The 22,303-nt window shown below is 34.2% G+C and overlaps 2 protein-coding genes across 2 annotated transcripts; both read left to right on the top strand.

The window, feature by feature from the left end:
• The first annotated feature begins 1,045 nt into the window (after nt 1-1,045).
• LOC148665198 (nuclear GTPase SLIP-GC-like) lies at nt 1,046-7,211 on the top strand. The gene is made up of 8 exons (XM_088631579.1): nt 1,046-1,104; nt 1,788-1,836; nt 2,367-2,456; nt 3,976-4,069; nt 4,468-4,693; nt 4,968-5,168; nt 5,684-5,875; nt 7,008-7,211. The coding sequence occupies exons 2-8, from the start codon at nt 1,821-1,823 to the stop codon at nt 7,188-7,190; spliced, it is 1,002 nt and encodes a 333-aa protein (XP_088487705.1). The 5' UTR covers nt 1,046-1,104; nt 1,788-1,820; the 3' UTR covers nt 7,191-7,211.
• A 4,279-nt stretch (nt 7,212-11,490) lies between these two features.
• On the top strand, nt 11,491-21,968 carry LOC148665199 (nuclear GTPase SLIP-GC-like; the record flags this gene model as incomplete). The annotated part of the gene is made up of 10 exons (XM_088630927.1): nt 11,491-11,622; nt 12,235-12,355; nt 13,049-13,176; nt 16,428-16,616; nt 18,348-18,544; nt 18,758-18,881; nt 19,813-19,921; nt 20,196-20,329; nt 20,918-21,005; nt 21,901-21,968. Coding segments are annotated over 10 exons (1,290 nt in total), but the record flags the coding sequence as incomplete, so codon positions are not given.
• Between the last annotated feature and the right edge of the window lie 335 nt (nt 21,969-22,303).

Below are 22,303 nucleotides of genomic sequence, written 5' to 3' on the forward strand. Positions count from 1 at the left end.
ATATATTTTGTCATATTCTCTATTTAATTTTAATAAGTCTTTTTAATATTATTTAGTGTTATTTGTCGGAGTTCTCTATTTACATCCTGGCCAGGTTGTCTTTGTAAACTGAAATGTATGCTCAGCTCATTTACTTCTTAAGTATGGGATTATTGTATTATGTTATTTTATACTAAACAACGTTGACATATTTTTCAGGTTTTAAAATCTCATTATAAACATGAATCTATTTATAAATGCCTTAAATGTTGTCAATGTATTTTTGAGATATGTTTGTGTTTCGAAATAATGGATTTCCATGCAATATCTTGCAAAAGTATTGACTCTATCCAAAGTTTCCATGACACTGATAAATCACTCTGTGTATGTGTAATTTACACAATTTAAAGTATCTAAAGTGGCTTTAGTATAAAAGTAACTATCTGTTATATTGTCACACAGATATTTAATTTGAAGCCTTAACACTGAGTGAAACAGTAAATAGACCATGAAGACCAGGCAGCTTTTGAAAGAAATCAGGGACAAAACCATATTTAATTATATAGTTACACATAGGGGGTTAAGACGTTATTAGTGTGATGACTAAGTAGTTATATAAATAGTTATAAATAATGTCAAATATATGTCCGAACATATATATTTTTTATACCCATATAACTTGAGTAATCTGAGTTCTTTATTGAGTTCTGGACAAACAGTAATTGAGTGAGAGACTGATTAGAAGCCACAAAAGGTTACACATACTGTATACCATGTTAAACCTAATATTATTTACATAAAATGGCATTTCAGAGGCCTATGTCTCTGAAAACCCGAATGACCAACCCAGTAGTCCGAAGTGACTGAGAATCTATGTTCCTTTTCTAAAAGTGCATTATTAAATATTAAACATCTTGTCTCCTATCTATTGATTTTAGGCTCTGAAAAGTGCTAAAAGGTGATTGATTACCATATTGCTACATAAAAAAGGTCTACCAGTCTGAAGGTTTTAATATTCTAATAAAAAGTGAGAGATTAATTTATTTTTGTGCTATTATTGTTTTCTAGATCTTGAACCCAAGCTTTTCCTTGCAATTGAACTAGGAGCTACACGCTCTCATCGAGGTAATATGTTATATAATCAAGTAAAAATACCAAATAGTTTATTATACATAAACAAGTGAAAACACCATTATTACCCTGTGATTATCCATTCAATTAATTTAGGTCTACAATTAAGTATATATGGTTTTACTGTATATTAATGCACAATGAATATTTTATAACAATATTCTATGTTTTAAATTCTGTGCTCTTTGGGCATATTCTGTATACAATAAGTCTATTTCCATTTGAAATGGGAATTTGTTGACTGCTGGAATATTAAACCTTTACAATAACAAATAACTGAGCTCAAGTTATGTGATTTCAGAAGAATATCATGTGTTTAGTTTCTGGTATTTTATTCAAGCTAAAATTGCTGAAACAGGTTGATAAAGATTTTCTACTTATTCTATAAAGATTATGTCCAGGCTATGACATTACCATGACTCACAGGGGAAGTTGTTTTCTTCAGAGAATATGCAGTTTGATTGTTTCTTAAGCTTTCCATCGCTTTCGTGGATCTGTCCATAAAACTTCCACAACTTTCTCAAAACCCATCTGATTCATCTTTGTGCTTCTGAGCAGATTCTGAGACACGGTGGAGGTAATGTCACGGCCTGTTTCAGAATCTGAGCTAAAACTCACCATGTAAGATATGTCTGTCATTTCAATTGTCTCCTGCTCTCCTCATCTAATCCAATAAGGAGAGACATAAGCCAGGTTCCACTGGACTAAGCATGGAATCAAGTGAAGGTACAGAACCTGTTTCCTGTGTAACCTGTGTTACCTGTATTCCTCTGAATATTTCATATAGTTCTCTGCATTGAAATTAGTTATCTGAGTTTTATCCTGAGTTTGTGTATTGCTCTGTTTCTGATCCCATCCTTTTCTTTACGTTACATTTTTGCATACCTATTTACCGGACTTTACTAAATGTTAGTAAATTACCTCTTTTGATGCAAACATATTTCAGCTTTCATAAGTTAGTGTCTCGATTTTAAGTAGCTAGAACTACCAGTACAACATTACATTAGAATCACAATTAGAATGTGAACAACTTGATGCATCTATTAAGTATAAATTATCAAACACTGATAATTTCATTATCATGTTTATGGATCTGAGAATCCCCATAAGAAGCATTTTAACTAGAATTTGTATTTGTTCCATTGTACTATTGCATAAGTATCTAAAAAACAACTACTGTACCTACTACTCAGAAAATAATAATGAAAACACAGTGCAAAAAAGTGAAATATTATCTACTCTTTTTTTTTGTAAAGGGAGAAAAAGAAAAAATGAAATTGACATACCTTGTTCGAAGAAAAAGAAAAAGACTAAGGGACAGGAAACTGAAGAGCCCATCTATTCATGTAAGAGCCCTAAGAATTTGTATATTTCTGTGTGAAATAAAAGTCTGTAAATTGTATGTGGCATTGAAATGTTCACAGAGGGGCAGGAATTCCAGAACAAGCAGTGGCAGGTCAGCTAGTGTATCTCAACCCTGGTCCTCAGAAGTCCTGTGTCATCTGGTTTGTGCTGCACCCAAGTTCTTAATCCACTGGTAAATGGATTTCATTTTTTTACTTTAGAAATACAGTTCTGAATGTAGCTCAAATTGAATACAGCAGTGTTTTCCTTTTTTTATACAGTCACACTAAGACAGTCATACAAGAAAAAGCCAAAACAATAGCAGATATTCCAGCAGAAACAAACATCTACCAGATATTTTCTTAGTAGTTTCAGTTGTTTGTGTAGCAGGAGAACATTTAGTTTCTCAATGGAATGTCTGTTACCCAAAAAAAAGAGAATCATGAGTGATTGGAGCCAACTACTCACCAAGGCTGATAAGATAACTTTATTAGCCATATACAATTTCTTGCATCCTAATGCAAATTTGTCTTTTTACGTACCCCAGCTTGCTCTCCATGAGACACACAGGCAGGGAGAGAGAAGCTTGGGGTCAGCCATTTATATGGCACCCCTAGAACAGTTGGGATGGAGGGACTTGCTCAGGGCCCAACAGAGTAGGATTCCACTGCTAGCTGTGGGACTTGAACCAGCAAGCTTTCAGCCACAGATACAGATCCAGAGCCACAGAGCCTGTGGCTCAACCCTGAAATAGTTATGAGATAGTTATGAGAACAGAGCCCATTGTTCCTTTCTCAGTGCACAAAATTCATAATCCTTTCTCATATGTTTTGCAATGTCTTCAGTGTCAGTGTCAACCAGGCCCTCTTCATGGTCTGTGGTCCTCACAGACCCACTTCTTTTGGAATCCCCTCTTTGGGTGCAAGCCTGTTAACCTGTGCCACTGTTAACCAACTGTGTTGTAAGATATGAGGCAGAATTGAACAAAAAAACTCAATTCCTGTTTCCTGAGACTCCTGCTGTCCCTGAACACCTGGAGGTTTAGTGTTCAGAACCACAGGCTTCCTGCAAGTGCTCAGGTATCTGGAACTGTATCTCTTCTGGCACACTGTCCCAGTGTAAGAGCTGTCCAGAATCTAGCCCCCCTTTTGGTACTCTCTCAGAGATCAGCAATCCCGTGAGCCCCCCAGTTGTGAGACAACACAGTGCTCTAGAAACAATACCAGCAACGGTATAAGTTCCAAAGACATATAGCATATATCATGTTGCTTATGTCAGCTTTTTTCCTACAGTATTACACATTAAGTGAAAGTGAAAGGCCTGTACTGCAGATGAGTCACATGCTGGATCATTCCTACTGCTTTAAAGAGGAATGTGATCTACCATTTAGTAGGACATCTTACATTAAAAATATAAAGTTATTGTGTGAGGACTAATTAAGTAATTATGAGATATAAAGTAAATGAATTCCAAAGAGCATTACTCACTATATGTAATCTACAATATGTTCTTAAATCACAGGTGGAGATGAAGCAAGAAAATGTGTCTCAGATACACTCAAAAAACTTGAAGCGGTATCTGACAGAGAAGGCTTTACCTTCTTCAAAGACATAAAGTAAAATCTTATGTTATATACATTAAAATAATATGAATGGCTTTGTATTAAAAAAAAAGATAACACTCTTTAATAAAGACTTAACAAAAGCACCTTATTAAACCTTTACTGTTGCATAGATAATGAGTGCTAATTATATATTAACTATTAACTTGACAGTTATGAACATCTACTTATATTCTTAATATAATGTGCTATAGAAACACACACTGCACATGTTCTTTGAAAGATCTGTATGTGCACATGAAATCCTTAGTTTAGTAATGTTTCAAATAACATGCTTGATTATGATTCAAAAAAACATTTCAGAGATTAGATTTTTGTTTAAACCCAATCGTCAATAGAACTAACATATCCATACTAACAATTATTTCTAGTTACTTTTTTTTTTCTCGCAGGGAAAAGCTTTTGGTTTTGAAAAATAAAAATTTAACTGACAAAATGTATATTGGTGTTTTTGGAAAATCAGGAGTAGGAAAGAGTTTTTTAATAAATGCTCTTCTGGATGAAGAGTTTCTGCTGCCTTCAGGAAGTGGAGAAGCATGTACCTCTGTTTTAATTGAAGTGCAGGCAGACACAAACGCAACCAATTACAATGCGGGCATCGAGTTTATCAGCAAAAGCGTATGTACTTTTAATGATCTGTAAAAAAAAATAATTTAAAATTGTTTTAATATTTTCTCACATTTCAATTTACCTTGTATGTTTTTAGTTTTTTTTAAGTACAAAGAAATGTTAATCTTAATATCTAAATACTGGTTTTATTAATTTTAAAATGCTTTAGGATTTACACAAACCTGATACCTGAAAGCTCTTGTTAACCCATTGTTTTAAGTCAGTTTTTTCAAATTATGTGGAAATATTATGGATAGCTGTAACCTGAGCAAAATGTTTTCAGGAGTGGGAGTCAGATCTACGCTTTATGAAGGACATGATAGCTGATGAGGCCACTGAAGATGGAGATGAGTTGGAAGACATGGCAAGAGAAAAAATCGAAGCTGTTTATGGAAGCAAAGGAATAAACCAAAGCTATAATGAACTGCTAAAATCCCAAACACCCCAACCATTTCCCACCACACTGAAAATCTTCAAGGACAATGTAAGGAAATGTAATTTATTTTGTTACGTGCATGTGAGATACCATACTTCTTCTGAGATTTTTCTTTCCTCCCCTCTACCACCCGGCCCCAGCTTGGAGGACAACTTATTTCTTGTTTTAATAGTTACTCAAATAAGTGTTTCATGATTCTTGCATTCATTCCATTTATTTTCCTCTCCTCTAAATGTATTCTCCCTCTTTGATCAGATTATTAATATGAACTGCATTCCAATACAATTTGTAAAAGGCAAGAGGAAAGACAAGAGATGATGAAAAGACAAAATGAGAGGAACAAAAAAGAACAATCACCTATATTCTTAGTGAGATTTGGTGCCATTCAAATATTGTTCCAGTGCCATGCTTGTATTCATTATGTTCCCACTACAGACTCTATGATATGTTTCCAAATATAAAAAGCATAATTTTTGGACATTTTTGTAAAAATCACATACAAACTTGAATAAAATCAGTAGAAATTTTAAACCAATTCTTGTTTATTTTTTTTCCTTCTGCAGGCATCTGATCTTTCCAAAGCAATAGGCTGCTATATTCGCAATGATGGAAGTTTCCCACAAAAGTACTGGCCTCTAGTGAAGAAGGTCACAATTAGTCTGCCTGCCTCTTCTAAATATCTTGATCGAATAGTGCTGATTGACCTTCCTGGAAGTGGAGACATCAATAAAGAGAAAGATGAGATGTGGAAAACGGTATAGAATTATTCTTATTTAACACTACTTGTCAAACCAAAGATATTTTAAAGGACTATACAATTACTCAATACATAATTTAAAGATAAATAATCATTGGCAATCATTATATATATATGATATACAATATATGATATAAAATATATAAAACAACTTTGTAAAACAATAAGATCTCAGAACCAAGAGCAACAGTTGGAGAATTCATTACTCTAATGAAAATATCTAATATATGTGTCATATAAATTTAGGAGGTAAGTACAGTCTGTACAATGAGATCTCACACTTTAAAACTTTTACCAGGGCCCTGCTCATTGATGGAAATAGAACAAATCAACAATTTTAGCTGGATTTCTATTCCAGTTCCTCTGTGCCCAAAGTCTCTCATACTAAAGGGGAAATGTGTGGACCTGGGGGGAACTATGAGATCAGGGTTAAGGCAAGAACAGTAAATACAGTTGTATGCAAATATTTTGGCACCCCTGGCCAAATGTTTTGTTGATTTTCTAAATGAAAAGAAGTAAACACAACCTCTGCAGTGAACAAACTTAAACTTGACATATCTCTGCGAATTGTAATGCACAGTTGCTATTTATTTGCTGAATTTAACAGATTGCAAAAATAAAAGTTAATGTGGCATGTGCAAAAGTTTATCAGTCAGTACTAAGCAACACCCCATTTGGCAGAAATCACAGCCTCCAAACATTTCTTGTAACCAGCTAACATTCTTTCTATTGCTGCTTTAGGAATGTTTTCCTATGTCATTTTTTTCATATGTAACATTTATTAATAATGTAATAAATATATAATTTAGCCATGGGTGCCCAAACTTTTGCATACAACTGTAACTATCCTATCCTGATCTGGACTATAATACAGCAGAGCATACTTTTCTTTCTCTAAATCTCTGTTGTTAGCCTACTGTTATTTTTTTCTATGCTTCCACAGCTGTGTGAGAATGCTGAGCATTAGCGGCTATAAGATTCCTTACGCATGGTGTTCAGTCTCTCCTGCGGCAGTGTTCCCTTTAAAGAATACTTTATAATTTATTAAACAAATTTCTTCAATTTGACAGTAAGGAACATTTAAACTGTACTTTATGTGGATAGCTTAATGAATGAATGTTTCTTAACAGTGTCTTAGCAAATGTGCATCGGTTTGGATTGTGAATGATATCACCAGGGCATTGAATGGAAAGGAATCAATCCACATTCTTCGGAACACTTTCCGAATCATTGCTGGTGGGGGAGAGTGTTGCAACATTGCTTACATTTGTACTCAAACTGATAGAATTGATCCAGAGGAATTCAAACGGTAAGCTATTTGTACTTGTTTTAAAATGGTAGTCTTTCGTATCACATTAGCTGGATTAGAAAAATAAAATATTTCCAAGATATACTAAGTATATTTATACTAGGTATATTTTTGCAGGACTCTCTTTAAAAGCCACAAAAAAACAGAATATTCTTTGTTCTCAGATCTTTCTTTATAATAATCCTTAAATATCCATCCATTCATTTTACTAACTGATTGTTCCAATTCAGGGTCCTGTGGGACCCAGAGCCTATCCCAGCAAGCAATGGTGCAAATTAGGATATACTCTGAACAGGACATCAGTTCATCACAGGTCAGACAGTTACAAATGCAGACATGCACACACTCACAATAATTTCCTCAGAAACCAATTAACCTACCAACATTTCTCTGGAACGTGGGAGGAAACTAGAGCACCTGGAGGAAACTCACATGAGCGTGTGGAGAACATACAAGCTTGACAAAGACAGCTCCACAGGTCCAGAATTAATACAGAATTGATACAGTGTTGTAAGGCAAAAATGATAACTGCACCTCTGTGGCTCTCACACCTCATCATAAGACATCCAAATAAGAACTACTGATGGCTAAATGTTTAATTTTGCTACTTCCACAGGACAGATAATCTATCCACCAAATATCGATTGGTTGAATGAGCGCACTGGATGGGACACTTGTCTAATAGGGCTTGCACACACACAGAAGCAGAAAGGGGGAATTCTGAATCACCAGTTATCCTCAGCAGCATATCTCTGGAAGATCAGAGGAAACTAAACATGAAGATGCACAGACGTTGTCCTACAGATGCAGCCATTCAAAATGCGCGGGCGATACCGCATTATTTTCCGGTACGCTGTATGCAGTCTACTGCAAGTTACCGGTAAATACCTCTAGTTACCGTAAATTCACCTATAATACGACAAGCAAAATAATAGTATCCGGAATTTCCGCAAGGTGGAGCTAATAATGTTTGAGCTGTCGCCATCAAAGTCTTTACCGAAGATATTACTAATAGTATTAATAATGAATGACCTTGGACAAGCTGTAAGTGTAAACTCAAAGTATTGCCCTGGTCCACATGCTTTTTTTCATTGACCGTCTTTGTAAAAGTAACACCACAGCATTTCTCAATCACGCATTTGTTTCCAATCATGCAAAGTACAGTAATTTTTGAGAATCGATTCACCATGCCTTTCACATGCTCATAAAAGAGATTGATTTAGGAACATAAACATATTACTGTATGCAAACTGTACTGTATACAGTATGTACTGTATATGTATATTTAATGTCTTAACTGTGCCCGTTTAAGTATTGAATATTTATATGGAATTTTACCACTGAAGGGAAATCTTAGTGCCTGAGCATAAAAAGAATAGGAGCATACTGCAACGCGTGTGAAGGCCATAAAGGATATTAATTTTGGAACATAAACATACAGTATATGGCTGGTCTCGGTACTTTAAAGAAAACATACACGAAACATGGTTTCATTATGACCAGAATCGGTCTTGAGATATTTTTAACTTGATTTACAGTATTTGAGAGGTATGTCTTGATACCGATACTACGTAAATACTGCTCACGTATATGTTTCTAGGTTTATATTATGCATTTCATACGGTCAAATTACTTTTGAGCAACTGATAAGAAGCGCGAAATGGTATGCCCAGGGCATTTTAGTTTTCGTTTTGTTTTAATGCAGTGCAGTGGATTGATTAGAGATATCAAGTACATACAAGTCATTTTTTAAATGTTGTCGTTCATGTTGTAAAAATGTTATGAGTACATCATCTGTCAACAATTACACAGGTTCTGTTTCCATATTGCGGATTTTGGTTACGTAATATTATTTTCTAAATTTCACGTTGTGAATATATGATTTGGGCAAGCAGAGTCGCAAAGAAGTACATTATGGGTTGTTGTTTTTTTTTGAAGTTTTATCTAGAACAAGCGATGCTTAAACCTTTGTCTGATTCTTCTGAAACTATCCACACGACAGTTACCTAGGAGTTGACTTCAGTGATGTCACTGATGGGATGTTTCTAAAAATCCATCCACTGTAAAACGTCTTCTCCAGTTGTCCTGCATATGTATTCGCTAATGAAGCTGTGTGTTCTGAGCCTGGTTCTCTACATTTCTGTATGAACCAGCTTAGAGGGCTAAAGACAGCCTGTGTTTAAATTGAGTGTAAGGTAATTTATGCTTCTAAAGTCATGGTCAGCATTTATTATTGTACTGTGCTGTAAACTTGTTCTGTGCCTAATTACATTATTTTATAGCTTTATCAAATCTGTACATTGTCTGTCGATAATGTTTCTGTAGTGCTTTTTCAGCACTCAGCATGTGACCGCGCCAGTGGCGCTGTGGGTTAGGTTCCTGAATCCCATGGAACTATGACTTTTTTTTTAACAAACATTTCTTTGAAAAAATGAAACGTTTCCCTTGGTCAGAGATTAAATAAAACCTCACTCGCACCAAACAAATTTATATTTCTTAATATCACAACATGATCGAATTTAAGTCTTTTTAATAACAATGAATAGTCACCTATGCGTTACAAAATAAACATTTATATTGATTTGAATCGCGTTTTGATTTAAATCGTAAACGCGTGTTTAAATATATGTGTTTAAAGGCGATATACTGTATAAAAGCGTTGATTCTTATGGAATGTGTTCCGCCGGGGATTCAAAAAAAATATTTTTTTTAATCGCGTATCTAAGGAAAATTGCAGTATAACTTTGTTCATGCACAAACAGTGGCATGTTACATTATAATTTGGGTGTCTCCTCTCGCCAGAAAGCTCTAAATTGCATTTTGAGTGCGGTTTTTGACTTTTTCTAAATTGCAACCCATAAATAAAGCTGCTACATTTTAGACTTACTGTTTTCTAAACTGTATTACAGCAGCACATTGGACAATGCAACGTAAATTGCAAAAATGCACTTGGAATCTGTCCAAGCCCTACTACGAAAATTATTTAAACTGCGACACCTATCATTCATCTTTAAATAAACTTTATTTTATATAGAATTTTAAGCGAATAGGTAATTAGATTGCTCATAAACCTAATCGCTTTTTCTACATAAACACAGCGTGATTGCTCTCTGAAAATGCTTTTTCTTTATATTTAGGCTCAGATTTCAACTATAGATCGTCTTTCTTGGAAAAATGTCTTTTATGTAAACCATGTTTGCTATTAATTCATTTAGGGCTAGAATACGTTCATTGTCTTCCAATCGAGTCGAGTTGACATTGGAAGCTTGCCACGCCCGGACTGTTACACCAACGCATTAGCATGTTAAAGCGATTTCATTGAGGAGCCTAGCTTTCTTAACTAGTTAACACTGTACTTCCTACTTTGAAAATACCTGTGAAACTGGTTTAATTCATCACAGCCAGCACTCCCGCAGAGAGGGGGGGTTGTACTCGTTAATGTCCGATGACATACAAGTGGAAAGATTACAGATTTTAATCGTCTTTTTTCTGAACCAGGGAAAATCTGATCATGTTTCTCTATAAAAATAATAAAAAACTTTATTTTACATTATTTTACACATCACTACTTTTTTAAATCATATATTTTTTAAATATGATTTCAATCAGTACCCAACACATGCTGTTGTAATCTAAAAAACATTTTTTTCTCACCAGATCAGTATATGTATTGTCAATTCATTGCCACTAAATAAGTATATGTTTTATACAAAAAATATAATTTTAGTTTTAATATCCACTTACAAAGCTTTCATATTTTCACTTAAATCCGTTAGCAAGATATAATTTTCAAATACATAACAACTTAGGTGTTTTGACACTTGATTTTGACCTTTATTGTCTACGGTGGCATAGCAGAGCGTAAAATTTTCATTTCTCTAAAAAGCTCAGCTGTTAGCTCACCGTTATTTTTTTCTACCCATCTACAGCAACATGAGAATGTGGGGCCTGCATTAATGGCTGCAGCTGTCCAATTTCGGCTCAGCTATAAGAATTCCTCACGCAGCTGCGTTGCATTCAGTCAGAACTTTACTTGTAGCCACAGGGCTAAGGTGCCTACTACTTTGCTCCTCATGAAAGCATTTTTTTCCCTGTTCTAAAGTCTGTCTTTATTTTTCTAGCCATGCTCAGCTTTTTTTTCTCTGGCTGTCTCAAGAGTATTGAAGAGATGCCCCTTCAGCTGCGACACTGATCTTATGCCGGTGCCTCTGTCTACCTCACGGAGACTCAAACCAGCATTTGCTGTGGCTCCCAGAACCACATTGCTACACCGCATACAGTGTACATCTTGATCTGTCACATAATGTAACCTTCCTAATACATTTCTCTTTTTTCCAAAGCAATCGGATAAACAGAAGGAAAAAGAAGCTGCTATAGGGTTCCGTAATCAAAAATATAAAGAGAAGATACAAGAGCTCCTGGACAAAGAAGCAAAGGCAAGATCTTGTATTTGAAAAACATAAGAAAGGCAGCTGGTCATTCGGTAGAACTAAAGTTAAGTAGAACTAAAAGTTACAGAGTGGCTGTTTTCCTTAAATCACAAGTGAGAAACAGCTTTATTGCTTGAATTAGGCAGCTGCAGATCATGCAAACATAAAGCAGAAATCATGTACCAGGTTTAAAGACTATTGTCATATTGCCAACATTTCTAAATTCGAATTCAATAGTTAGGTAAAATTCTAATAATGAAACAAGCAGATGAATGTAATGGAAATACAGCCCACAATAATTTGGCTTTAGCTTGCCTGTCTGAGGATATTACTTGTTGGAGATCAGGACTGTCATATCCCCTCAAGAGCATCCCCAAAACACCAACGCAAATTTTGAAACACTGTGCTAAAATAAAGTCAGTTCAGTTTGTCTGAGCAGAATGTGTGTGCAGCCTGTAATAAAGGAGACGTGCATATGATACAGGCTTGCGTTTTTTAAAGAGTTTATTTGGATATGCAGTGTTTTGAGGGAACACTGATGGTGAATAAAGCAAATTCCAAACCATGTGAACCTTGCAAGTACATCAAGATAATGACTTACCAGAATGCCTCTTTCAGAAATGCCTCCTCGGAGATGAAGAGGAATCAGAAAATGTTTTTAATGTATACACAGTGAGTTCCCAAGAGTATATGAACATACGGAAAGGAAGGACAGCAATCATGAAAGAGAATGATACAGGTAAGCGAAGACATGTAAAACAATAGGGTAACCAGACCTTTTGTGCTGAACAACCATTCTACCAGTTGTACTGTTATTTACAGGCATTACAGAACACTTCCAACAATCGTTCAAGGCAGGAGAAGTACACATTGACTGGGACATTTCAACTGTAGTGCTTTTGCAATAAAATTACACAAATTGTTACTAGCCAAATAATTACAGGACAATAAGTCTTTCTTTTTGTTATGTATGGAGATATTTAAATGATACAACTGTAGAATCATATAAAGTGACCGAGTCCTGATGTTGGTGAAAGAAGAATAATTTATTTTGCATGCATACAGGAGAGCAGCTTTCATTGCTCAGTGCTTTTTATACACAGTGACAGACAAGCTTCCTACTTTTGACATAGATTACCAAATCCCTAAAATGAACCATCAGTTCTCATGCAAGCTCGGATAGAGAAAAATAACTCCTTATTAGGACTTTTTGTTATTGCTTACATTTGCAGAACAGGACATTTGACTTCCCTTTTACTGCATTTAAGACATGAGCTGTATTTTTCCACTGACCTATAGATGCCCCCATGTATGTTTCCACTTGCCAGGGTTAATAGCAGTTAGGAAGCTAAAACATAGGCAGTTTGTTAGCTATTATAAAATGTATAACATTCCTGTAGAACTAAATCAGTATCATTCCTTTTATTTCAAGAGCTGCCATTGCTTCATGAACACATCAGGAATATGGTGATCCAACACTCTCAGAAAGCAGAGAAGGACTATGTCACTGAAGTGTTTGGTGTTCTCTCATGCCTCACTTTTTCAAAGGACAATGAAAAGGTACATGCTTAACATTCTATCAAATAATGCAGTTCTCGTGGACTTCACTTTGAGGCAATGAGTATTGTCAAAAACTTTGTGCTCATACTTTTATGCTGCAGCCACCTTTTAACAGAAATACTGCAAGCTGATTGGCCAAAGACCAATTACAAGACACAGGCTGCTCTTCAGAGAGATTCTGAGAGAGCAGCTGCATTATGAAATAGACAAGCTGATGCTTAAAAAAAAAAGACAGCAAATTCAGCAGGGAAAAAATGATCAGCTATTTGAATCTTCAGATCTGGTGGTAGTTAGCCAGAATGAAGTCCGCTAGCTTTGAGAAATATGAGAAAAAGGATTTTTAGTTTAGGCTAGAATAAAGTGGTTAGCTGCTTGGAGTGCTCTAATGTTGGAGCATAGATCAGCTGAGAAAGCAGTCTTAAAACCAAATGAGCCAATTAAAAACTAGACTGGCTGCTTGATTGGAAGGTCTAATAGAGAGATGTCCTGAATTCATTCCCATGGGATCGGAGGAAGGTTTAGAGCTTGTGCAAATTTTCAGGTCTCCTCTGGCAATAGCAGGATGCAAGTCAGTCCCAGTCCTGGTGGAACTCATACAGGATTAAAGTGAGCCCTGACATAACATATTAAAAATAAAGAAATTATAAAAGCTGAAACCCTGACAACAATATATAACAACAGTATATATATATAAGAGTTCAATAGTAGCATAAAATATAAAGGTCAAACTATACAAGAAGTATAAGGTACATAAATAATTGCACATTATTTTTATCTGAGTACAGTCCTCAGACAGTTGTTTAGCAAGGTAATATTGTAATACCCACAAAACACCTAAACATACTAAACATGTGTACTTTAAGTATATCAAAATACTGTGCAAAGGCATGGTGTATGTTTGGGAAAGATCTGTTTGGATTTGTATAATGAAAATTATTTCCTGGACTTGTTAATGTCAGAACTAAATACAGATCCAGTCATTCAAAATACGCGAAGTACGCTGCGTCAAAACGCGGTAGGCGTGGTGCATCATAATGCATCATACCGCATGTTAATGATAATAGTATCCAGGAGTACCTTTGAAACCGCCAGGTGGAGCTAATAAAGCATCATGTCTCATGTACAGCATTTGAGCTGTTGCCAAAAAGATATTAATAGTATTAATAATGAATTACTTTGGACGGGCTGTAAGCTCAAAGTATTACCATGGTCCACTTTCTTTGTAATCGTCTGCATTAGTTTAACTCATTCATCCGTGATTAAGTGATAATCAGCTGAGCCCTTTTCAGCTGTAGCTTAAGTCCTGAAGTGGTGCATTGGGTTAGGTGTGTGCATTGTATGCAGGTTATGGGTTCAAACCAAGCTGTTGCCATGATCTTTATTTTAACAAATAAACATTTCTTTGAAAAACTAAACTAGTAAATATTATCGACACTATATTGAATTTGTTGGTATTTATAAATATCACAACACACTCAAAGTTAAGAGAGTTAAGTGATTAACCTTTTCTATGAATACTTGAGCGCTATCGCAGTACAAAAACCTCATACTTTTTCGAATCCGCTAAATAGGGAATATAATATGGAATTGCTTATCTAAAGAAATTAATAACGATATTAATTTAAGGATCTAAATATATGCATTTATATAGCTGGTAGTGTCACTGTAATCCACCTTCTTTGTAAACAGGTTTTATTTTTAATTTGACTCATTCACGCATGATTACTTTAGAAACATTTTTAAACTGTTTGTTCTACTGTATGTAGGCGATCAGAGTTCAATACCTGGTTCAGGCAAAAGTTTTTCTTCTAACAAAGAGTTTTTTAAAAATTAAATATTAAATATGACGTACACTATGTTAACATTTTTGTGTTTTTCATATTCAATGTTAAGTGATATTTATAATGAACAAAAAACGTGAATGACACAGAGCCTGCAATCTACAGATTTAAAGATCGCGATTTGTGAAACATTTCACAACTTTTATTTAAACAATATGTAGTACCTGGTTGCATTTTTAGAAACCTTAGTTTGAATAAAGTGGATCCCAGGTGCAAGTGACTTCATAACGCGAGAAGGCATTATGCTATATTTTTTATGCATCAGTTGAGGCCTTCTGACTATATACAAAAAAAACAGGATTCACTTTTTTCTGTCTCTTCCTACTCTCACTCACCTGTTACGATTCGGGCACAGAATGGTTACAAATGGGAAGAGGTCAGACAGGCAGGGGGAAGGGTGAGGTGTGAAACTGTTACCTGTCCTGGGTAAAGTGGTTAGAAAATAGGTGGATTTACACTTGTAAAAAGTGTTCCAATTTTAATGCGATTAAATTACCTTAGACGCTCTGTAAACTGAAAATTTATGACATGTTGTGTCTTTTCTTTCCAGCTTGGAATTAACTTTTACCTACTAGTATATTCTAGCTACCTTATGTAAAGCTGCTCCATGCTTCTCACAAAGGCTAGAACTGTCAACACCCCACTGTGTAATGTTATGCAGAATTGAATAAAACAGAACAGAACAGTTCTGGGGGATGAGAAGGAATTTTCAGTAGCATGCAATGTTGTCATTGTTAACAAGTAACAAGTAACAGGTTTATTCCATGCTGAAAAGAGAAGAGAGAAAACACAATTTTTAGGCTGTGGAGCCTTCTTTGGGCGGAACAGTTTAAATCAAATATATTTTTCCCACAAGCCGTACTGTATTGGCAGTACATTAGCAGTTTGAGATAATTTGTTGTTATTAATAAATCACTTAGCTTCAAACATGTTGTGATATTTAGAAATATCAAACATGTCAATATAGTGTCAATAAGATTTGCTATTTTAGTTTTTCAAAGAAATGTTTATTTGTTGAAGGTATCATGGTGACAGCTGGGTTCAAACCCCTGACTTCCAGCATACAAGGCACACACCTAAGCCATTAAACCACAGATGTAATCACATAAGAAGGGGTGAAACTGATGCAGACATTTCCAAAGAAAGTGTACTACTGTAATAATTTGAGCTATAGGAATATAATTTTATTGTTATCAATTTCTTGATGACCCCTGTCGGTCATTTTGGCCAGCCAATCACGTATTGCAGAACAACGTGGTGAACTGTGGTTAATTTCGCACGGTATGGGGTTGTACCATGCATTTTGAATGGCTGCATCTTTACATGTCTTATATAGCTATTATAAACTATTAATAATATCTTAAAACATTTAATAACACAATTAAACATTTTCACTTTGTGTTTTAATAGCTCATTCAGGTTGCAGAGTTCAACAGTGAACTTTCTGTCCTGCTAAAAAATGAACTGGATAAGGTGTGTGAAAACTTAGTAACTTTTTTGAATGATGTTTCTGAAAACCTGGAAAGTTGTCTGAAGGATGGAGTTGTAGAAGCTGAAAAGATGTGCATTAAAAGTGCGATGGATGAAGTTATAAAGCCAGTAAGTGAACAAAATGAAATGATGATACATTACTGTAATAAATTATAGTAATAAGCTGTTTTATTTATTATTTAAACTTATAAGCCTAATAAGTTATAGTTGTATTGATTATGAAATTCAAAGACTTTAAACATTACACTATTTTGATCAAACTATTTTAAAACCGGAAAATGTATTAACATCAATATGTCTAGAAATGACTTACAGTTATAAGAAACCACTAGATTTTTGTTATTTATATAAAATTAAATATATTTTGATCTCTTTATTTCAGTTGGAGCTGACATGTTTAATAGCTTGAGTAAGGTGTTCTAAAGAAATACAGATTGTATAGATAACAGGAAGAATTGCTCTCAGGTTCTTATTCTAAGTGTAGAATGGGAGGATATTTGTCTGAAAACAAACAGTAGAGGCACTGTGAATTGGCAAAACCATATTAGTGAGTGAACCAAATGACTTTTCCAAGGACAATCCAAAAGCAGGTTCATTCTAAGTCATATCAAGCCTATAAATATAAAACAGTGAGACACTGAAAGAGAGACTTGTTGTTTAACAGTGGCGCAACCTGCAAACATGCATTCTATTGCATGTTATTTTTCACAGCTAGTTCTTAATTATAAAAGTGATCTTCAGCACTTTGATCAATTAAACAGTTAGGGATCTACCACAAACCTCATATTTGTGACACCATATTCTTATTACAAAGAACTTTCAGTGAAATAATGATTTTTCTAAATGCAATTGGTACAAATGGGGGGTTAAGAAAATCAGGAATTGACTGAGCAGTTAAAGTCATAAGTAAAATATTTATTTTTATCCCCCAACTTGTTTAATGACTTCTCCAGAAAATACCCAAGAGGTTGGAATAATTAGAAACACATTCTCTGGCACATCTTCTGTGAAAAGAGTACTAATCCAGGCACACTTGGTTGAACAAATATCCATTATACGTTCAAGACACAAACTACACTGCACACAACAAAACATACAGCACACAAGTTACTCTATGTGCACTATTTGCAAACATGGCTTTCAAAGGCCTAACATACTGATCACTCAGAAAAAAAAAACCCAGCCTTCTATGAATTATGAAACTTAATCTCTACAGAGGCCAAATAAGAGATCAGCTGCCTTCTAAATAAATGCGATACAATACAACCAGCAGTTGAATCTCTCTCTCTGCACATCGGATGCCACAAAATAAATGAGACCCTATCTCCCTATTCTAAAACTGCACCCAAAAGCATGAAAGATGTTTCTAACTGAGGTATCTTTATCCAGGAATCCCAAGTTCTCTAAAAACACAGAATACCAAGCTCTCTCTACCAAGTTCAAATAATTAGCTGTAGTCAGTTATTGTTTGAATGATCATGAAGTAGGGACTCCCGCCTGGCACAAGCTTCAACTCCCAACATTTTTCTTATCTTTTCCTGTCTCTCTCCCTGTTGTTCTCCTCTTCTTATTCACTGTCCTTGTTATGATGTTATATTGTTTGGTTCTGTACTGCTCATTGACAATTATTAACCCACAACATCCCTAGGTATACCAAGGTAAACTTTACAATTGTTTCTGCTCAAGGGACCTCCCAGACTGCAACAAACACCCTCTCAGTTTTGAAGCTAAAAGTTTTTACTCTGCCAAGTGTCACAGACTTTATCTAACATCTAAGAGATACTTCTCAGACACCTAAAGCTGTAACACTATTTTATTGTTCTTTCAATGTAATCTCAGAAAATGAAAAATTTCAGAGGCTACCACAGGACACTCAAAGCTGTATGCCGAAGCAATGGAAGTTACAGCTCTTCAAAAGGACCAATTGATCTGAATTACACTTTGTCAAGACCAATGTACACATCTGTGAATAAAACTTTCTTCAAACATTCAGGTACAAAAAATGAAAGATTTGTATCTGTTTGCATAAATTCCATGTTAGTAAATACTGTACATTAGTATATAAGTAGAACTGTTTCACCTGCTCCAAACTTGTCACATTTAAAAAACAAGTTTTTAAAAATGTTTTCATGATATTTACCTTAGACCTCAGTTTCATTCCACTTAATATTAAATCTAAGAAAACAAGAGAACAGACTTAAAACAATTTCTTTGTGCCCTTATTTATTTAATTGTATTTTACTCCACAGAAATTCAAGGAGCTCCATCAATATTATCTTTGACAATGTTCTGTATGACTTTATTTCAAGTGAGAGGTTGAACAAGTATAAAAGTTCTAAAGTTTACCCACAAGTGGTGTTTGTGAAAACAGAGGTAAGAAGGCAGACTGATGTTCAGAGCCTTGCTAATTTTAGCTTATTTTATTATACAGAATAGTGTGCTGCTATAGTATTATATGTACCATTGATTTTTTTTTTCAATGTATATATTTAACACTTATCAATACTGTATTTAAGTGAGTGTCTGTATCTCAGAATTACCAAACTTATATATTAAATTGCTTGTCTTTCGGATGAGATGTTAAACTGAGGCCCTGATTTTCAGTGGTCATTTAAGATCCCCCGGCATTTCTCGATAAGAGTAGAGAGTTATCCCGGTGTCCGGGCCAAATTTGTCCCCTCAGCCTTTACCGTGGCCTCAAAACTGTCCCCATGTATGATTGGCACTTGCCCTGCGATGGACTGGTGCCCCATCCAGGGTGTACCCTGCCTTGCGCTCGTTGCTTGCCGGGTAGGCTCCGGCCTCACCGCCACCCTCACCTTGAAAAGCGGAGTGAAAATGGATGGATGGATATATGAAAATATACTTAACAGGTCAGGCAAGTTGAGAATCTACATATTCCATATATCTTTTTATTTTTAATTTGGAACAAGAAGTTATTTCATTCTTGTTTTCAGTGCCTTGCAGAAGAACACAGAGCCTTCCTATAATGTCCCATTTGATAAAAATAAAAAAACATTTTTTAAAACTCTGTGTCTTTTTTTAAAACATTAATTCACGATGGAGTGAATCAGTGTTAGTATGACTGAGATAAAGTGAAATGGGAAGATTAAAAAATGATAAGTAGAAGCTAAGATACAGTACTCCATACATTCTCCTTTCGATCACCTGTGGCTTTTTAAGCAACAAAATGTGAAAACTGAAAAGTAGAAAAATCACATTCATTAGTAGGCATAAAGTCAGCTGAAAGTCTGAATAGAATATCATAAAGCAGATTATTTTTGTGTATTTATGTTTTATTCAGCTAAAAAGAATACTGAGTGAATTGGAAAAGGAAATCCGCTACATAAAGAAAAGCATCAACAACTCTCTCAGTGACTCAATCAAGAAAATCATGCAGCCAGCTTATGAGGGTAAGTGACTTAACTTTTTAAGAATGTATGGAAGAAAGGAAAAAATGTTGACAGCAGTGAGCATGTTTATTTACTATGCCCTGTATGAGTAATACTTATAATTTTGCTAATACCAGAAGGATAACAATCACACTATATTAATTTGGTCAAACACAAATTGGTTGTTACTATGCTTACATATACATGAAGTTGATTTTAAATTAGTTTCATTATATACAAAACTAAATGAATATAGAATTTTCTTTTTTAAACTTTTAAAATTCTTGTATTTCAGAGGCATCAAAAATCTCTGGAACTCATGCCTTTAAGAAAATTCAGAAAACTCTTGAAGACAGAATTGTATCATCACAAAATACCATGTTCCAGAGGGCAAAGGAAGAGATGTTGCACAGATTTGATGACCTCAAGGTTTGTTTTCCATCAACACAAGTCTGTAACGTCCTGAAGATTCTCATTAAATCAAGTCTCAAATGTGCCACTTCATATTGTCACACCCTGTGATGAAACATAGCCAGATGCATAAGAGAGACACCACGATTGCCATAAGGTTAAAATGGTTCTTTTTATTTACAGTGTTGAAAATGAGGGGAAAAAACCCCAATAAAAACACCAAATCAAATGAACTAAAACAACATTTTGACTGACTCATTCCCTCAAAGTTTCCTGGATAATAAGGCTTCCATTTTTTGGTCAACCTTTACATTTTCTGCAACTGAATGAATTTTCAATAATTAACGTTCATAATTAATGTTCATGTATATAATGAAGGCTAAAGACTATATATAGCTGTTACACCAGAGGAGAATGGATGGTAGCAGTTAACATAATGTGTCAAGACTCCCAATATGAAGTATTATATTATTTCAATGAATATTAAGTGTTCTAAAGGTTATCCTTCAGAGTTTTTTGTGTTTTATATTGCTTTCCAAAAAACATTTTTTCTAGTTAAAATATCTTAATCTAATGTTGATTTATTCATCTTTTTTAATCTTTTAGAAATTGGTAAATAACAGAATCAAAGAAAAAATGAAAGAATCAATCACTCTGGCTCTAAATCAGTCTGAAGTGGATGAAACTTTCCCAGGTAATAATACTCAATATAAATGTTATATTTTTGCTCTGTTTAATAAAGTAAGTTGTTTCAATGTGAATAATGATTTATTATTTATGAAAAAGATGAGAGACACGATGTGTACAAAGAGTCCACTCAGTTCAGTTTGGATTTAATCAAAATATCCTGCATTGTAATACATCGTACTTAATATAATATAATTAATATATATCAATATACTTTGAATTAACAGTTTAATCTAAAGTTTAAGTTTAGTGAAAGAAACAGTTTACTACATTGATTGATTTAAAGAAATTTTTGTTAAACAATGTTAACCTAGTCCTCATATTGTTAACCTTACTACTTTCAATTTTTTAATTATTTGAGATAACTAATTACAACTAATTCACATATATTCAGTAAAGTAATTTCATTATTACATTGTACTGTTATGCTTTATGTCCAAAAAATGATTCCAAAATTATTTAAATTTTATATACTTTTTAAATATGCATTTGGGTATATACTTCCTTAGATAACAAGAGAGAAAGAAAGCTGAACAAGTAAAAAATATTTTGAATATTCACCATACCGCCATCATTATTATCTTTATGGTTGGTAGATTACAGATTAGCCACAGTACACTCAACTGACCAACCAGTGTTCTTTTGTCTATTGATGATAGCAAACAGTTCAGCATTTGGAGGGAATTTGGTTGTGATTCTGATAAAATGAAGATAATTTATGTTTAAAATATATGAAACATTTAAAAATGCAAAACATGTAATTTTTAAAAGCATTGTTACTAAACAAGTACAGTATAATAATGCTTATTTTTGTAAAATATTAGCTTAGTTTTCTTAGCATATGTGCCTATAAAGCTTTGTGTTGTGATATTATATTTTTTTCTGTTTTCTTTTTCTTGCAGATATTCGAGATGAATTTAAAACAATAAAAAAATGCTGCAAAGACTTACAAATCACCATGTGTGAATAATAAAATTAGTTAAAATGCCAACGAAGTCTGACAATAAAGAGTATTGTATAGGAAGAGTTGTTTGAGCGGCATTCTTTTAAAAGAATAACTGTACTTATTTTTCTACTGCTACTTGTTTTCTTATAATAGATTCTTCCAAAGCTTAATTTGATCATTAATTGTTTTTTTCATAATACTTTGAATGGTGTGTTAATGATTTTTAAGTAAAAATGATGCAGGTTTTAAATATGGATTTAATTTTATTATTTATAACATTTTCTAGTGTTGTGATGGGTGATGTACAGTAAATGTGCTACTTTTCATAATGTTTCCTACTTGATATTTGTTATTCTTCG

The sequence above is a fragment of the Lepisosteus platostomus genome, chromosome 5, assembly GCF_059453375.1.
Source record: "Lepisosteus platostomus isolate fLepPlt1 chromosome 5, fLepPlt1.hap1, whole genome shotgun sequence".
NCBI lineage: Eukaryota > Metazoa > Chordata > Actinopteri > Semionotiformes > Lepisosteidae > Lepisosteus > Lepisosteus platostomus.

Coding starts and splice junctions, on each gene's coding strand:
- LOC148665198 (XM_088631579.1), top strand. Junction 4,070..4,467: donor ACCTTCTTCAAAGACATAAA/GTAAAATCTTAT, acceptor TTTTTCTCGCAG/GGAAAAGCTTTTGGTTTTGA. Junction 5,876..7,007: donor AAGATGAGATGTGGAAAACG/GTATAGAATTAT, acceptor GTTTCTTAACAG/TGTCTTAGCAAATGTGCATC.